At 37.0% G+C, this 19142-nt stretch overlaps 1 protein-coding gene across 2 annotated transcripts in view; it reads right to left on the bottom strand.

Moving 5' to 3' along the window:
* Positions 1–19142, bottom strand: part of LOC120465452 (lysophosphatidylcholine acyltransferase 1) — a 62738-nt gene that overhangs the window by 28369 nt on the left and 15227 nt on the right. For both annotated transcript variants that reach the window (XM_039655157.2, XM_089117449.1), the window contains exon 2: positions 3087–3226. In XM_039655157.2, coding sequence (XP_039511091.1) covers positions 3087–3226 — 140 coding nt within the window. The remainder of the gene's footprint in view (positions 1–3086; positions 3227–19142) is intronic.

Genomic DNA, 19142 nt, shown 5'->3' with positions numbered 1-19142 from the left:
ACATAGTATTTAAAGCCACTTAATATAAAGTGGGACCAAAATTTGTGATATGGGAAAAAGCAATAAAATTACACCCACCAAGTGTTGACACTGACAGTTAACAGGCTATAATAAAAAGCATATAGTAACAATGATATATATATATATATATATATATATATATATATATATATATATATATATATATATATACTGTATATAGTAATAAAAATTTCTTTTTGGCAAATAAATAAATATATGGAGGTAAATGCATGTACAGACAATAGTACATGATGCAGAACATTGTATTATAAGCTGCATGTTACCCTGAAATTCACATTACACATTGTTTATGTATTTATTTTTTTATTAAATGACAGCCTTTGCAATTTCATAATCACACTAAGCCATATGATGATATTGACTTTATTTCGATATGTCACAAAAAGTCCTGATGTCCTATGAATGTGGTTTGAGTGCTCAGATCACTATTGAGTTCTATATTAATACCAGGTTTAAATGAGGAGCAAACATTATATTGCAGTGCAGACGGGCAAACGCTCACGCCCGTTTCACACGTTTGCAGTGCGTATGCGGTCCGTATTTTTTTCCGTACCCATGTTAACAGGTTAGAGCTTTCACACTGCACGCGGATGCAGTCCGTCGATCCGTTCCAGTTGCGGTGCGTATACAGCAGTGCAGAGATCGTTTCCGTACCGAGTCTATTTCTGCTGTGCTGCAAACGCAGAAATAAAGTGACAGCGCACGGTTCGTCGTCAAAATGAACTCAGATTGACCTCGAAATGTAGTAGTTTCACCATAAATGCATTTAATTCAATAAAATGTAGTAATCTCTCCATAAAGGTATTTAATTGTTTCATATTTTTACTTTAAGACATCTTAATATATGCATGGAATTGTATATTCGTTGTTTAAATCGTGTTTAAACGAGCATGCGTCCATTCAAGTTTGTAAAAGAGAATCACAAAGCCATGGCAAAACTTTTATTTTAATAAAAGTTGCTGCATATGGTGAACATATTTTGATTACCAAAAACCAGGACACATGGCCAAGAAAACAAATGATACTCGAAGTTTACTCAAAGATGCCTTATTAATTTCAATACAATTAAAATAGGCTATGCCTCCTCTGTGGATAGAAAATTGTTATATTAAGACACAAATTCAGATAGCCTAGGCTTCTCAGAGGATACTCAACATGTTTTATTATGACAGGTTGGTTTAAAAAATAATGAATGAAATAATGATTAAAAAATAATGTCTCTTCTGAATTAGAAAAATAAATGTATAAATATTAATTAACTAAAAGAAATACCTTCAAATTGAACAAAAATACCTCTCACAAACGTACAGAAACGAACTAGTTTTCATCCTCTTTATCCTGTCTTCCTCATCCTCCTTGTTTGCTCATCTCCTATATTTAGCTGTAAAGCTGATCTTTTCCAGCGGGTTTTTTATTTTATTATTATTATTTATTTTTTTGAAAACCAGGACATCACTTTATAAAAAACGGCCAGGACAGGACGTGAAAACAGGACTGGGATAACAGGACTGTTGGTCACTGGTCACGGTATTGCTGCATAACTTCTGATTTTGAAATAAAAATAGCCAGTGTTTGTGGTACAGCTCACGCACTGCAAACGCAGCATATGTGAAAGCACTTTAGCGCGTGCGGCTCCTGTACCGGATACGCACCGCAACACTCACCGCATACGCACTGCAAACGGAGTATGTGTGAAACGGGCGTCAGACACCTGTGAGCCTAATCTGAGGGGCAATGGAAAGCATTACTGAGTCAGGTTCTGCCCACAGGAGGGTGCTTAACCATCTCACAGCTCAATAAGACACAACCGCTATTAGGAGGTCATGTGAGGTTATTAGTAGTTATTAACATCGCTGGACGTAATTAGCATCTTTAAAAGGAGTGTTTAATTAGATGCTGGATCTACTGTACAGAAAGAGGATGTTTCCCAGTGGGCATCTTGAAATAGCCATTGAAAGGACAACAGCATGTGTATGCGTGTGTGTCATTGAGGCTCAGTGTGACAAAACGTCTATGTGTGACTGTGCCTCATATCTGCATTACGCACAATTCAAACACTCCTCAGCTGAATATATACACTTATGTTCAAAGATTTGGGGTTAGTAAGCAGATATTAATACTTTTATTCAGCAAGGATGCATTAAATCGATCAAAGAGACATTAAATGCAATGATAATTCATTTATAATAATTATAAGAATTGTCACTTTTGATTAATGTCATGCATCCTAGCGGAATAAAAGTTAGCCTATATTTCAATTAAACGTTGTTCTTTTGAACTTTATATAAATCAAAGAATTCTGAAAAATAAAACGTACCCGTTTCCACAAAAATATGAAGCAGAACAACTGTTTTCAACATTAATAATAATAAAAATAATAATAATTATTATTACTTGAGCAGTAAATCATCATATTAGAATGATTTTTGAAGGATCATGTGAAATAATGATGCTGAAAATTCAGCTTTGCATTACAGGAATTTTAAAATTAAAATAAATTTAAATAATATTTAAAATACAATTTTAAATTTTAAATAGATTGGCATATAACACAATTATTTTACATTTTGATAATATTTGACAATATTTATGTTTTCACTGTATATTTCTGATAAAATAAATGCAGCCCTGGCCAGTATAAGAGACTTCTTTGAAAAACATCTTACCAAGCCTGAACTTTTGAACAACGGTGTAATAATTATTAAAGTAGGCATGCTTTCACGTTCACGCTATTGAAAAAAAAACTTTTTTTTTGCATTAGGATCCAGTGGTGCAGAAATAGAGAAGCTGCTAGCTGCGATTGTGTTATGCTGGTCTTGCATCGACACTGGACAACATCAACTTCCTGATTTATGAAATAGAGAATCTGAAGTCAAATTCATCTCACCACAAACAAATCATAAACAGCAAGATACGAGAAGGAAATATACAAAGAGTGTGTATTTAATCCTGAATAAGTATGCGAACGCTGTAGCCGCTTGTTTTCAGTTGTTCTCGCTGCAGTGTCTATCTGTGATTTGAAATAAAGGAGAGGAGGTCTTTACTTTCTCCATAAGCACTGCGGCTCCACCGTTGTCTCGGAGCGGCCCACGGACGCGATGAAGGCAAACGGCCAGGCCAACAGCATCATGAACGCCGCAATGAAGAGCCGAATGGGGAACACAGTCACTGTCATCAAACCAATCTGCAGAGAAAATGACAAACAAACAAACCTTTTAAAAGGAACCACTTCTAAACAGCAGAGAAATGGGTCACATTGGCTGTTAAAGGTTCACAGGGGTCAGATCTTGTATGAGTTCATTTTTATGGAAGCCTATTTCCAACACATAAGAGAAAAAAACAAAATGTTGTGGTAAATCAAACATTATGACATACTAAGTTAAAAATGAATGTTATGAATATCAAAAATGTATATCATAACTGTATAATGTAATTACAAAAACATCAAAACTCTGCCATACTACATCAATTATGACGGGTAAAAAAAAAGTATGAAGTGATTGTCAATTTCAAGATTTTAAATGTCAGTTTAAACTTTTTAAAGCAACTCATAATAATATGTCATAATTCCGACTTTTCATCTTGTGTCATATTTATGTTTTACAAAAGTGTGTCTCGGAAAAGGGCTTCAATAGATTATTATACTATGAAAACATGAAACTTTCAGAGCTCAAAACAGCTCAAAAGTGTCCAGAGTGAAACGAGAGTATGTACTGACAAACATAAATCAAGTAGGCCTACTTGCTTAGTTACCACCAGAATAGAGAAGTTCATTTAGTTTTTTTTTTTCCCCACAAACCGACAACCAGTGCTTATTATTTACCGTAAACTGACAAGATAATTTAGATTCAGTTCAAATAGAATGAACAAGTGTATGTGACTCATTAAAAATACCAACATGTTTACCAGAGGTTTAGATACATGTGCAAATAGCAGCAATAAACAACAGAAAATGAGGATTCATCAGTAACAGTTACATCACACAACTGCAGCACTTATATGTAGGGGTGTAACGGTACATGTATTCGTATTGAACCGTTTCGGTTCGAAGCTTCCGGTTCGGTACGCATCCAAACCAAACGGTTGTTTGGACCATTTTTCCTGCTGGCAAAATTCGTGCTGACGCGGCCAACACAACGTTGCGCAACATCAAATGGCAAGCGTAAGAAAATCAGAACGAAACTGCGCAACTCGTTATGTGCTTCACGGATCGTTTATCAGTTCGGACCAGCAACATCTGTTCAGCGCGAGCTGATCTCGATCAAGCGACACTGTTACCACACCGCGCTAAGAGATCCAGTGAAGAAAACATTTTGAATTCACCTCTGAGGTAATAGCATCGCTGCGAGATCTAGTGAGATGCATTCACATTTCTCTGTTATTAACCGTAGATCTCTATTAGATCAAACAGCTCTGTCATGGAAACCAGGAGAAACATATTGTGCCGTGAATGAAATAGTAATACTTTACGTCCACAGACCAGCAGCATTCACCATGGATTTAATATAGTAACACTAACTGTAACCAGTTTGGCTGGAATGGTGAAATGCTTTCAAGTACTTCACACATCTTTTTCCAGCACTTCAAAATTCAAATATTATATAAATAAATATATATTTAAAAGTTATTTTTAATGTGATGACCAAAACACTACTCGTTCATCCTACAAAGATGACCCCCATTTATAAACCTGAAAGTTTCAAGATCTAGGAAAACTCACACTTATTTAAAAATATTTTTTCTTTAAACAAATAGGAAATTTCTCTGGCATTTCTTTCTTTTTGCTGTATCGAAAACGCACCGAACCGTGACTTGAAAACCGAGGTACGTACCGAACCGTGATTTTTGTGTACCGTTACATATGTGTAAAAAAAAAAAAAAAACATTATAAAATACATGCAGTTAAAAGGAATTAATATGCGAAATATATTTAAGATTAACAAAACTAAAGAAAAAACTGTGACAAGTAGTAGTTTCGGTTCATTTTTGTGACACTACAAAAATAAGGTAACAGAAATGAAATGGAGATGACAGAAAGCGGAATCCTGTTTGTTTTCTTTATTTTACAAAAGCACAATATTTAGTTTGCATTGTGTACACAAATAAAATTAATCCTTTCACAGTTTAAGACTGGAAAAACTGGAAGAGAGGGCAACTCTTAGAGAAAACAATGGGAATTAAAATTTGAACTCTTTCTTGTGAATTTAGCATCACCATTTGAGATGCAGGTCTCTCACCTCAGAATACATCTCTTCCCTCATTCCTTCTCTCTCATGCTGAGATCACCAAAATTCACCCAAAAATATATGAAGAGTTCAGATGCAAAAGCCTCTAAATGCCATTTGAAATTTTCTTCTTTAATGATGATTTTTATCAAACTTGTATATTTAAGTTCAGTAATTTCACTTAAATAACAATTAATAGGTAATTATCATTGCCATTTAAGTGAAATCACTGAACTTAAATATACAAGCTTGATAAAAATGATCATTCTAGAAGAAAATTTCAAATGGCATTTAGAGGCTTTTGCATCTGAACTCTTCATATATATGGTCTAATGTGAATAATTATCATACAGTATAATACAAATGTCTCATTGTCAAAGAAGTAAACCAAAAGGTAATAAAGTTCTTAAGAGTTTAGAGATAACTTGCACACAGAAGAGGGTGTTTTTTCCAGGCAAATGGCATTCTGCTCCCAAAAGGTGTAAACTCTAAATGCAAATACCATTGTTAGCAAATGTTTCCATGTGAAAGAAGTTTCTGTCTATATAAAGAAATGCAACAAAGAGGCTCGGGGTGATTTGTAACTCAAATTAGCCTGTGATGTGGAGTGTGTGCAGGCAAGTAGATTAAACAAATCTTAATGTTACCGCAAGTTTTGCGTCAGATTAGTGACGACTAATATTTGACATTAATTCAAGTGTACGTGGTTCACAAAGACAAGAAGTGAATTCCCGTTTAGAACAGCAAAAATGGTGCTTCAACAATCTAAATTCGAGTGCGTCTTACTGTTTTAATTTAATGCTACTTTAGAAAAGCGTACGTGCGAAACAACGGCATGGCCAATCCAAAGCTATTATAAGAAAAGTAATGTTGATCAACTTATATCTGTAATAGTAGCCATACCTCTGTCTGAAGTAAACATTTCAAGTACAGTGTATGTAATCACGGGGGTTATACCAAAATAGCTTTGATTGTGTAAGTGTGAATGCAACCGATCTCAGATATATAGCAATTATTTCTGTTTGGTTACCAAAACTGATGAGCTTGTGATCGTGAGACCCGTGTTAAGCAGAAGGTGTGAGGATCTTAGAGCGACGTAGCTTCCTAATATGAATGGATAAAATATGAGTAAAGAGTTAAATAGAACAATCAAATGTATTGCTGAACTATTATATAATTGGCCAATAACTAATTGGCAATCTATCCTAAATTTGAGGTTGTGATATAAAATGGAGTCAGATAAAAGCTTAAACGGTATTAAATTACTTTGCCACACAGAAAGACAGTAATGTGCAGAGTAGTGTTGCATGGTGCACTGATACTTCAAAAGTATACTATACTTTTCAGGAAAAGTATCGTATCGAAATCATAATTCTTGACATCGGTATCGAAACAATAATTTTGGTATCGTGACAACACTAGTGCAGAGACCTTCACCTGTTCTATTGATGCCGTCATTGGGCCAATCTAGACAAGCTTACAATTTCTTACTCTTAACTTTATGACCATAAATGACAGAGTATTTCCACTGTAATAAGGAACATATTCAAGTGATCACTCACGCAGGCACATCCTGCGCACACACAGTTACTTGGCTATCTAAATGGGGACATTCCATACACATAATGGTTTTTATACTGTACAAACTAGAGTTGCACGATTTATCGCAATTAACATGAAATCACGCTTAAACCGATTTGGTTTATTGTGATTATGAAATCGCAAAGGCTGCTTGTCAGTGACATACGGCTCTGTTATCAGTACTAAATGTTGCTCCATCTGAAAGCATTGCGAGTTTGAGTCGCTTATCACATGAATTTGAAAAAGCAATACACGCCAAACCTCTTGTCCAAGAAAAGACAACATTTAAAAAAAAAAAAAAAAAAATCAAAGTGTTTCAATCTTCTGTGTTTTCAGCTACAGAGATAGTATGATACCCATAGAGATTTCCAAGAATGATGCATGTTATCGTTAGCCTGGATGCCAGCCAGAACTCCGCCCACAACATTTTTTGGTGGGGAAGTTCGGTCTGGACTCGATCCACTGAGGAGTAATTATGATCGGTTCAGAAATCGCCGGGCATATCAAATTGCCAGGGCGGGCTTTATACAATGATGGACAGATGATCTGCAGTTACGTGATCATCACGTTATCGAAGAGCGCTTGGTTTGAACTGGTTTCTCTCAAAGATGACTGCAGCTCGAGAATTGAGATGTATAGATTCCGAAAAAAAATCGACAGCACATTCATTTTTAAGGTCCCCTGACATGAAATTTTCATTTTCTGAGTTTTTTTAAATTAATATGAGTTCCCCTAGCCCAGTGGTCACCAATCTCGGTCCTGGAGGGCCGATGTCCTGCAGAGTTTAGCTCCAACCAGGTCCAACACACCTGCCTGAAAGTTTCTATTATGCCTAGTGAGACCTCGATTAGCTGGTTTAGGTGTGTTTAATTGGGGTTGGAGCTAAACTCTGCAGGACACCGGCCCTCCAGGACCGAGATTGGTGACCCATGCCCTAGCCTGTATTTGGTCCCCTCGTGTCTAGAATTTTCAATCGGTGTAAACCGAGCTTTGGCTATTTTTCTCTTCTCTGCAGCTCAGACGCACTGATCTTGAATCTCCCCTATATGATGTCATATGGGGGAAAGATTACCTCCCCATTCTCTGCTTTGCCCGCCCCGGAGAATTTGGCTGGCCCCTGAGAAAATGAGCTAAGAACAGGACTTACGAACACGCAGGCACGATTTTAATTTTTCCTAGAGAAATAGCTTTGAGATTTGAGTGTTTCCTCGAGAGATATCATGGCCTGCAAACGAGCAAAGCATGGCAGTTGATCAGTGTTCGGATGTACAAATCAATCCAAAAGTATTTTTAGTTCCTTCATCCGAGCCTCTGAAGAAACAATGGGTTAATTTTATTTTCTCTGGAAATGCACCGACTCAACTCCCAAAGTTTTGTATGGTCCAAACATTTCACCGACGATTGTTTCCTCAAGTCGATGAACGTCTGAAAATAAGTCGATCGAGCTAACGTCAGCAACAATTTCTGATGTGCAGCCTAATTGTTCAAGTTCAGACAGTTAAGTTAATCTTTCTCTCAAAATCGTTTGATACTGTTTATGCATCAGTCAAGCCAGTGACTAAAATATCAACTTCACATCGTTTCTTTTGTAGGATGAAAATAATCTTATTTAAATTGTGAACAAACTAAACAGAAAACAATCAAATGACAATCTTTCCACACAGCGCGAGTTTATTTGGACAACTCGTTATGAAATCAATGACGCACACTACACTGCACAACGAAGCTCTTATGGCTCGTTTCCACTGAGTGGTACGGTACAGTTCGGTTCGGTACGCAATTATTTGCGTTTCCACTGTCAAAAGTTGTGAATGGTACCAAAAAGCCGAACCGTACCACTTTTTGGGTACCCTTCCGTTGGGAAGTGAAAGGGTACTAAAAGGTGTAGCTAGACTCACTGCAGAACGGTGATTGGTGGACAGAGTATAGTCACTCGCGCGTGCTACAAGGGCATTAGTAGCATACAGTTGAAATATAATACTACTGTTATTGTGTCACGGAATGTAGTTTTAAGAGTTTTTCAGGCGAGAAAGTAGTTTTTGAAGCTCAAATCTGTGGTGTATTTATAGATTTATGATAATTTGACTGAGATCCATTGCAAGCAATCACCGGACGCTCGCGCTCGTGTCGCCCGCCTGGAACAGCCTTTCCTCGGCGAGTCGTTCTGATGTTTGCCGCTGACTCCGACGTCTCTGTAGTGGTTAAACATGAGGTATAATTCGTCTCGTATAAACCTAACAGGCGATCTTTGGTCTCGTGAATCTATAATTCGTTCCCTGGCCAATAGTTTGGCAGAGGGCTAAGTGAAGTTTCATATCTTTGAGTGCTGAATTTGTATATTTGACTGACTGAATTGTTTCTTTGTGTTTTTAAAGCTTTACTGTATATATTTTTGTACCATTTACTTATACTTTTATAATTGCTATTACTGATAAAAACGGAAATTCAACAAAAAGAGAGTTGTCATTTTTTTTTATTTTATTACAAGATCTGTAATGTTGTTTATTGCTAAATTTATACCAATGCGATATGCAATACATTACATATTGCCTGGAACATGTTTAATATTATTATATTTAAACGAAAAGAGGCAGGGTTGTGTTTTATATTTAGTTTTGTTTTAATTATAACGTTACATACATGCAGTGAATATAATCAATAGGCGTTTCGTTGCCTGAACCACATTTGTGTGCTTATAATGTTTAAAATGTATTGAAATGAAATCGTAAAGAAGCAGAGTGGTGTTTATAACATATTTTGTTTTATTGTTGCCTAAAATATACATACAGAGATAACTGGAGTAGCCTAGTAGATCGTTCAAGAACGTGCTGTTCCATTAGCAGAATAACTGGACACGCGTCCTCGGGAGTCATTTTCCTGAGTCGGACTTGGCGTAGGCTACTTGGTATTGAGAAACGTCTAATGCCAGCACTTGTTTCTTGTGACAAACATGCCGAGAAGCAAGAACAAGATCTGCTGTCTGTCATCCATTGCTGTTTACTTTCTTCGCGCGAAAATTATGTCGATCGCTTCTTTACAGCAAACATCACGCCTATCAAGTAAGAGTACTGTTGGTGGTGGAAACACAAGCCAAATCATGGTGTACCAACCCGTACTGTACTGTACCATACCCCTCAGTGGAAACGAGCCATTACAGTACATCATCGTGTTTGCATTGGTGAAAGCATTAGATAAAGCAGAAACTGCATTACACTGCACAATGAAGCTCTTACTGTACATGATCGTGTCTGCATTGGTGAAAGCAGAGAGAGCAGAAACTGTGTTGCAATAAGATCTTCATTCTCGCGATCGACAGACTGTCCTCTGCTGCTCAATGCTCCTCACGGCAACATTTTATGTGATGGAAATCTAAATACTTCAAAACCTTCTCACGATTCGGTCATCTCGATAGCTGTAATAGTAAAAACGTATAATAACTGTAGTGAAAGTATTCAAGAGATTTTCACATGTAATATGTAGCTATTTCATATGCAAGCATGTCAGCCAATCACAGCAGTGGGCGGTTACATTGAATCCCACAGCAGACTCAGCAGACCCTTCAAACAGAGCGTTCAAATCAGAGGCTAAAATCAGGCTAGGAAAAATGCCTTTTATTTCTAAATTATGATTATTTTTGATCTAAAAAACATACTAAAACTAAGAAGGCAACCCAAGAAACATTATAAAATAATGAAATAACCCCATGTCAGGGGACCTTTAAAAGACGAAAAGAGAACTGCAATCAAGGCATTTGTTGATCGAAAAGATGTGTTTGCCGTCCTTCTTACGGGATTCGGCAAAAGTTTAATTTATCAGCTGGCTCCTATGGTCACTAAGAAGATGGGACGCAATGAACACCCGGTGGTCGTTGTGGTTTCTCCTCTGGTTGCACTCATGGAGGACCAAGTAAAAGCAACACTCATTTTACAACTTTTTCCAGCGTGCTCATTGACAACAGTTGAGTTCTGTTGACAACTATGCGTAGCTCAACATACGTCACTTACAGCGTTGCTCTGATTGGTTGTAGATCTATCCAATTGAGTGCAGAGTTTGTTTGTTTTTCCTAGTTCGGTTAAGACACGCCTCGTAATCAAAGCCCTATGGTGCAGTATCAGACTCACATTCTGACTAGAATATGAGTATGACAAAGTCAGGCTACGTTTTCATACTTCTGCGGCGGGGCATATTTTGAGTGTCTCTGCGAAAGCACCCTCTGGTGTTCAGATGGAGCAGCATTTACTACTGATAAAATATAACGACACCAACACCAACTATGGACTGCGTCACCAACGCATTATCAGATGCATGCTTGTCAGAATGTGTATGCTCTTTCTGGAACAATGCACTGAAAACATGATAGTTTAAATATTAATAAACTATAATAAAATAGTGTTCTCATGATATGCGACAGTCCCATAGTTGTTATTAGCCGCGCATTGCTACTTGAGGTGCACGCTGAATGAACACTAATAAAATGCATCCTATATTAGATTAATAAGATACAAAATAAACATAATAATATCTGCACTAAAGTATGGGAATGTACAAGTGAACTTGAACTACAAGCCAAGCCATATAGAATGACTCCTGAATGACACACATCAAACTCGTTCATCAAAATACACAAATCATTTTTCAAGTCATTTCGTTCATTCAACGAACAAAATGACTTGAAAAAAGATACGTTCATTTTGATGAATGAGTTCGAACAGGAGAGTCACGAACGCACAATCAAAGAACAGAGCAAGGCGAGCATTTGTACTAATAAAACGTAAACATTTTTATTTATTTTTTTGAAATGACTATCGTTTCGCAAGATAAGACCCTTATTCATCGTCTGGTGTCGTTTAAAGCCCTTTGAAGCTGCACTGAAACTCTCATTTGGCACCCAGTGAAGTCCATTAGGACTATATGGAAAATAATCCTGGAATATTTTCATCAAAAACCTTAATTTCTTTTCGACTGAAGAAAGAAAGACATGGACATCTTTTATGACAAGGGGGTGAGTAAATTATCAGCAAAAGTTTTTTTTTTTTTTTTTTTTTTTTTAATTGAACTACTCCTTCAATCAGTCAAAATTGTTACTGCCAGTTAAAGCTGCTGTATGCGATTTTTAGGCCTCTAGCGGTGATGTTTCAGAATGCAAAAAGAGCGCTCGTGTGCGTGCTAGACCTCAAGAGCGAGCAGTCACTACCAGCCACATGGAGACTTTCAACGCAACGGCGAAATAATCACACAACATGCTGGAAACTAATGTAAACTCCCACTGCAGGTACAATAATTGCCTACTTTTTTCAGCTTGACGTTGAACTAATGCTCTGTGCTCGTACCATGATAATGTTACAATAAACTGCATTTAGCCGACATGTGATTTTATAAGCCATTTCACTAACTATTTTCGTGTATCTTTCACAATCAGCAATGTCAACACAGGTGAATGTATAATATGATAACGAAAACGGTTACAGTGAACTAAACTGAACAGTTTCAGTGTAACATTACTGTACTGAACGTGTCTGGAAATGTGTATAAACAATATGATAGTAGTGGGATGCGTGACATTAGTCAGTAGATCTATAAAATAAAATAAGTTACATCCTACAGCACCGACTTTTTGTTATCCTGGAACATTCTTTTGTATTTTTGTATTTTGTATTCTTATGTCATGTTTCATGTAGTTTAACTTGCTATTTCACTAGAGTTTACTATGTTGATCCGCGTTTTCGTCCGGAGTCGATCAGATTTACGTTTTGCCTGACGAGCTTGGGCAGATAAAACTTTTGTTTTTTATATTTATGTGGAGTTTGTGTTGGAGTCTGTGTTGTGCTGGAGGCAGGACGTTTTGGGCTGTTAACAGACTCCATGTCGTCAGCTGAAGTGCCGTTGGTCGCATGGATGATTGTATAGAGACTGGATAGAGACATGGTTGACTGGATAGAGAGGAAAAGTGGATCATTGCAATGTGTGATAACAACCCCTTCAAACACAGGCAATAAAAAAAGGATTCATTTTATACAAAAAAATTACATCTAGAACCTTTAACAGTTAATTATGAGCATTCCTACATCAGACCAGCGCAAGAGCACATCTGAGGTATGGCCAGCCAGACCATGCACTGACCAAGCACTCATAACTGTGTTCACACACATGTTGTCAATACGGTTAACCACAGGGATTGAACAGCTCGAAGGCGAGTAAATAACGACTAAATTTATATCTGTTTGGGTGAACTAACCCTTTAAGCCCCCTAAATAGAAATTTGACGGAATAAATGTATGCATTTCTATTATAGTAGTTACCTTGAAGAAATAAACTAAGAAATAATCAGTTTTATTGAGTGTTTGTGCCCGAGACGCTTTCAAAAAAGGATTTACAAAAATCACATTGCAGTTAATTGATTTTTTCATCCTACACTTATTACAGGGAGAATCGCCCTGGAGTAAAAGTGCCAGACACACTGGTGATATGGTCTGCGGCTACAGTATCTACCCTAAAACGAACATTTTGTGAATTTAACATCTAAATGCAGCGCTCTGGTGCACTCTGACAAGAAAATAAAGGGAAAGGACAACATTTTCTTCAGGTAAAAAAAAAAGGACATAATACCACTTAAACTTAAGAACACCAGCCACAACTGACTGAATTTATTGACTGTTGTATTGCTGTAATTTTTAACTCTTTTTTTTTTCTAGTTAAGAGCCTAATAACATCTGGCAAAGGGACTACCAATGAAAACTAGCCTTTGGGCTAATTTGGGTACATTTACATTTAAGAATGTTTATTAATGTACACTGTCCCTTTTCTAAATAAATAAATAAATAAATAAATAAATAAACTTGATCAAAATGTTTATTTATTCAGTCTTTCAAGCAGAGGCAGCATTTTGCACAACCAGCTTTGTCATTTTTTTTTTGTTTTTAATGCATTTTCAAAATGTTTTAAAATTGATAATCCGAGTATAATATGGTTCAGCGGGCCAGATGACGCCCATCCCTGTGCTAACAAGCATAACAACAGGTTAGTAAAAGTTCGATAAGGTAACTGAAAAATTTCCATTATTATAGAAAATAGTTACCAATAGTTTGACTATCCTCTGCAAAGGCCTTCTCAGCCTCCTCCCCTTTCCTTTCCTTTTGTACAGATAAAAACAATAACAAAATTATTCCCGTTCACATGGATCCATGGAAACGACAAAAAAATCTGTATTATGCAGGCCAGACAAGTAATTTGACGATGTCACTTTATAAAGAAAAAAAAAAAAAGACTACGCCCCCACACTCATACACATTCAAACGTGCATACCTATATAGATTTAACGCGTAATATGTGCATGCCACCACCGTTTTCAAAGATTCAAGTTTTTGAAGTTTACATGTAGATGATAATAGAATGTCGAAGTTATCACGTCACTTCATAGGCCAAAACGTGGAAGTGAATTAGAATTTTAGCACTCCCGGTTCCCTCGCTCTAAAGTATATGGGATTTTTGAATGGGTTTTTGCTAAATCGCCTGAAATAAGGTCTGTGGTGAACAAAGCCTCTAAATATTTTCACGTTTTGATCTATGACATAACACACCAGTTATAACCTGCTTGCGTTTTTTAAACTTCATTGTGTCTGCTTGTGTTTTTTTTAAAAACTTCATATAGGCTTCAAAATGGATACATTTTGGATTAACTTGCAAAGACTAACTTATCGCAATTTGAGCCTATTTCTATCCCTATTTTTAACAATATGGTTTCTAAGCTGAAATCCACTTCTGCTCCCCAAGACATTACTCCGACATCTCTGTTAAAGCAAACCATAGAATCGGTTGGCCCATATATGGTTGCTATAATTAATAAAAGTTTCCTTTCAGGGATTGTTCCCGAGTATTGTAAACATGCCGTAGTTCAGCCTTTGCTGAAAAAAGAAAATCTAGATAGGAGCGCTCTTTGCAACTATAGACCTATCTCAAAACTTCCATTTCTGGCAAAGATCTTAGAGAAATGCATTTTGATTCAATTAGTCATTTATTGATAAAAATCATGTTGGTGAAGTACTTCAGTCGGGATTTAAGAAGCACCATAGTACTGAAACAGCTCTATTGAAGGTCTTTAATGACATCTTTTTGGCAACCGATCAAGGGAATGTGACTGTTCTCCTGCTGTTGGATCTCACAGCGGCGTTTGATACGGTTGACCATAATATTCTTATCTCCCGGCTTGAAACATGTGTAGGGCAATGCCTTAAATTGGTTTAAGTCCTATCTCTTAAATAGAAGTTTCTCTGTTCGTATGGGTGAGTGCACATCAGCTTCGACACCTTTATCATGTGGCCTTCCACCAGGGTCTGTTTTAGCACCCCTTCTTTTTTCTTTCTATATGCTCCCGTTGGGCTCAATTTTGCGGAAATACAGAGTGTCATTCCACTGTTATGCAGACGACACGCAGCTGTATATACCACTTAAATCAAATGACCCCACTGCCATAGACAGACTGTTGGCATGCTTAGAAGAAGTTAAGGCTTGGTTGGATGTCTACAAATCTCCTGAGCCTAAATGAATCAAAAACAGAATTGATTGTTTTTGGTCCCACTGACCTTGAAAACACATCCGAAGCCAAATTGGGTCCTCTGAGCCTGTTTAGAAAACATCATGTAAAAAATCTGAGGATGATTTGTGATAGTGCACTTAAATTTGACAAACAGGTAAATGAAATCGTTAAAACGAGCTTTTTTAAACTGAGGATGATTTCAAGAATTAAGCCTTTTTTATCCCATAAAAATCTGGAAAAAATAATTCATGCATTTATCACCTCAAGAATAGATTACTGTAATTCTCTATATTATGGTGCCCAAAATAAAGTCTTAGATACTGTAGACTTCAGATGGTACAAAATGCAGCTGCAAGACTGTTGACAGGCACTCGCAAATTCGACCATATTACTCCGGTATTAAAAGCACTACATTGGTTGCCTGTCACTTTTAGGATTCAGTTCAAAATGTTGCTTTTTGTATTCAAATCTCTACATGGGTTAGCCCCATCTTATATTGCAGATCTAATCCAGGAACAAAAGTCGATGAGATCACTACGATCAAATTCTCAGAAACGCCTTGACGTTCCTCGGTCAAAGATGAAATCTAGAGGGGATTGCGCATTTGCGGTCGCAGCCCCTAAATTATGGAACAGTTTACCTCTACATATTAACGACCTTCCTACACTCAGTCAGTTTAAAAGTCACTTGAAAACTTCCTTTTTTACGATAGCGTTCGATCAAGATAAGCGTGAAGGGTGCTAGTGTTTTTTATTCTCTTTATAAATACATGTTGTTGATGAAGCCTATATTACCTAATTAGATATGTGGATGTACATTTTTCTTTTATTCTTCTGTTTATGGTTTTACTGCCTGTACAGCACTATGGTCAACTCTGTTGTTTTATTCAGTGCTTTATAAATAAATTTGAATTTGAAAGATTATCTTGATAGACAAAACATGTAAGGGTCACAACCCTTTGTTAAACACATATCTTATTTTTTGCGATTTTCCAAAAGTCTTTGGGGAAAATGCATAGCTTTTCGATCGAGGGTACCCATGCGATGCTAACTTCTGACTTGTCCTAGAAAGTGATGTCATCACTTTGGCACTCTATGGTGTCTTTCAAAAACTTGCACTTTGAACCCTTCAGTTGAAAATGGTGTTGTGTGATTGGACCCCAAGTTAATAACTAATGACTATTACAACGGAAATGAATCAATAAAAAACTTACTTAACTGGACAATGGCATTATTCTAGAGCTGCTGTACAGCCAAAACAATCTCTGTTCCATCCTATTATCACTGTAAACCTGCTTTGAAACAATCTGTTTAGTAAAAGGTTCAGTTCATATATCATGGTTCGGTACGATTTCGGGACAATGGAGGGAAAAGCAAAACAAAAATACAGAAGGCTTTGTATTTTTTAAATAAGTTTTATTAATAAAGGCATACAACCAGTGTATTTGTAGTGCACTGACAATAGTTTTACATAATTAGTAATTATGAATAAAAAGACCTTGTGATATGTTTGGTAATTGTACCTGAATTAATTTAAAATTATTTTGCTATATTTCAGATCAATATATTTGTATTCCTTAATTTTAATTAACATTATTAACAATGTAACATTATTCTCATCTGAATTATAAATAACTGATTTCTGTATAAAATAATACTACCATTAAAAACACATTCGATTTTCTTTTTTAATCAATGCAGAATGTGTAAGATTAGTGCTCCGAGGACAAGAAATGAAAACCAAAGATGTGACCCACAGACTAATAAATGTGTTTTAATTTTTAAAACAGTGTGTGCGATTTTGGTTGGGTGACAGTTGAAGGTTACAGTTTGTCAAGAGTTTACAAGCACAACGTTGTGTTTTATTGCGAGTGTACACAAATATAAGTAAACACTTTGCAGGTCTGATGATCTGAACAAAATGACGGAGTAACAGTTAAATGTGTTGTTATGTTTCCACTGTTATTTCACGCACGCGCCTCTCTCTCTCTCGTGCAGCCTGTTCATTAGGCGGTCACACCAAACGCAAATAGAACGGCAAATTCGCGTCTATCACGTCTAGACGCTAGTCCGAAGCGAACAGGACACGCGTATAAAGCCAACGTTTGAAGTGAACGCGCGTTCAGAGCTAGCCGATGGAACAGATTATGTGTCCCTAAAGAACCCGTGCATCTAACAGTAGTTCCGCATTGCATTAATTAATTTGTGCGCGAGTTTTATTTATTTTTATAGCGTGTATTCTCCGTGTAAATTCGTGCACCGAACCGTGACGCTTGTCTGTGAATTTTTTTCTTCATGCCTTAAAGGTACAATATGCAGGATTTTTGCAGTAAAATATCCCAAAACCACTAGGCCAATGTTATATATTTTGTTTTTATTAATTACTTACAGTATCCCAAATGTTTCCAACTATTTGTAAATCGTGAGAAAATTGCGATTTTTAACCAAGGAAATGGGGCGTGTGAGCAGGGGTGAGAAGTCGCCAGTCAATGACGTCATATCCGCGTTATCCCCGGTTTCCGCCAGGTTTGACCTCTTACTGCTATATTAACCGTGGCGGAAGACGCGGACAACTGGGTTATGCCCGTTATGCGTGCTCAACAGCGTGAGCATCCCAGGGTTTCCAACATTATGGACCTGGGACAAAAAGAGGACTAAAACAAAGATCAACATCTTTCGAGATGCCGAGAGCTCCACGTCCACGAATAACTTCGACTTGACAGAGACGCAATTGTTGCATGTTACTTGAGCAAACAGGTGAGCAAATAAATGTATGTAAAACTAATCAATGTTAAATAGTTCAACATGATGAAAAGTTCTCTAATGTTAATCTAGTTTAGTCTCATACAGCCAACAAACACCCTAACTAACAACATTCAACACACAAATACCATTTAGTGTGATAGTGAAACTGTTAGAGCAAGTGAAGCAGCGCTGCGTTACCTCAAGTCTAATTCCTCTAATAAACCAGAATGATCTCATGAAGTAGCGTGTGTATGACACGCCAATTCGTATTTCCATTTTTGGCGTGCTATCAAGACGCATAATCGCCTTTCAGCGTGTTTATGAACGCCGTTGACTTAACGTTATATAAATATATGACTTACCTCAACCCCGTCCCTAAACCTAAACGTCACTGGGGTTAATGGCATTTAATATGACTGTTCCCTTACCATCCCAGGTGAAAAAAAGATATGACTTACCTCAACCCCATCCCTAAACTTAACCGTCACTGGGGATAATGGCATTTATGACTGGAGATTTGACTGCGTGTTCAGACATGCGGAATGACGCGCACGTTAATGGCGTAGACATACACGCATACACGCGGATAGCACAAAATGCGTGGAGATAACACGCCACCTGACTCGAAAGTGGCGTATATGTTTACGCAAAAGTCATGATGTCATGTTGAATAAACTGACCCGTGTGAGTAATTCAGCACTTGCGGGTTCGGTAGAATTAAATGTCCTTATTTCCTTATATCCGCAGGACTCGTGTTGCGCAATCGCGATACTTCTAGCAATCGCGCCCTGCTTCATACTACAGTCATGTTAAAAACAATAATGTATTCACTCATCCATAAAAGATCCATCAGCTTGACGACAAGATCAATATTTCTGCTTAATGAGGAATATACGTCATTAATATACGCCTTTGTTATTGTAAGAGGTTAGCGACCCCTGGTGGCAAAACAATCTTGCATATTGTACCTTTAAAATAGCTTGAATGTAACTCTAATACACCCTTGCTTTATTTAGT

This window comes from Pimephales promelas, chromosome 12 (assembly GCF_988280905.1).
Source record: "Pimephales promelas chromosome 12, fPimPro1.hap1.1, whole genome shotgun sequence".
Classification (NCBI taxonomy): Eukaryota; Metazoa; Chordata; class Actinopteri; order Cypriniformes; family Leuciscidae; genus Pimephales; species Pimephales promelas.
Note: the sequence above shows the minus strand (reverse complement) of the source record. Positions and strands in the feature narration are given on the sequence as shown.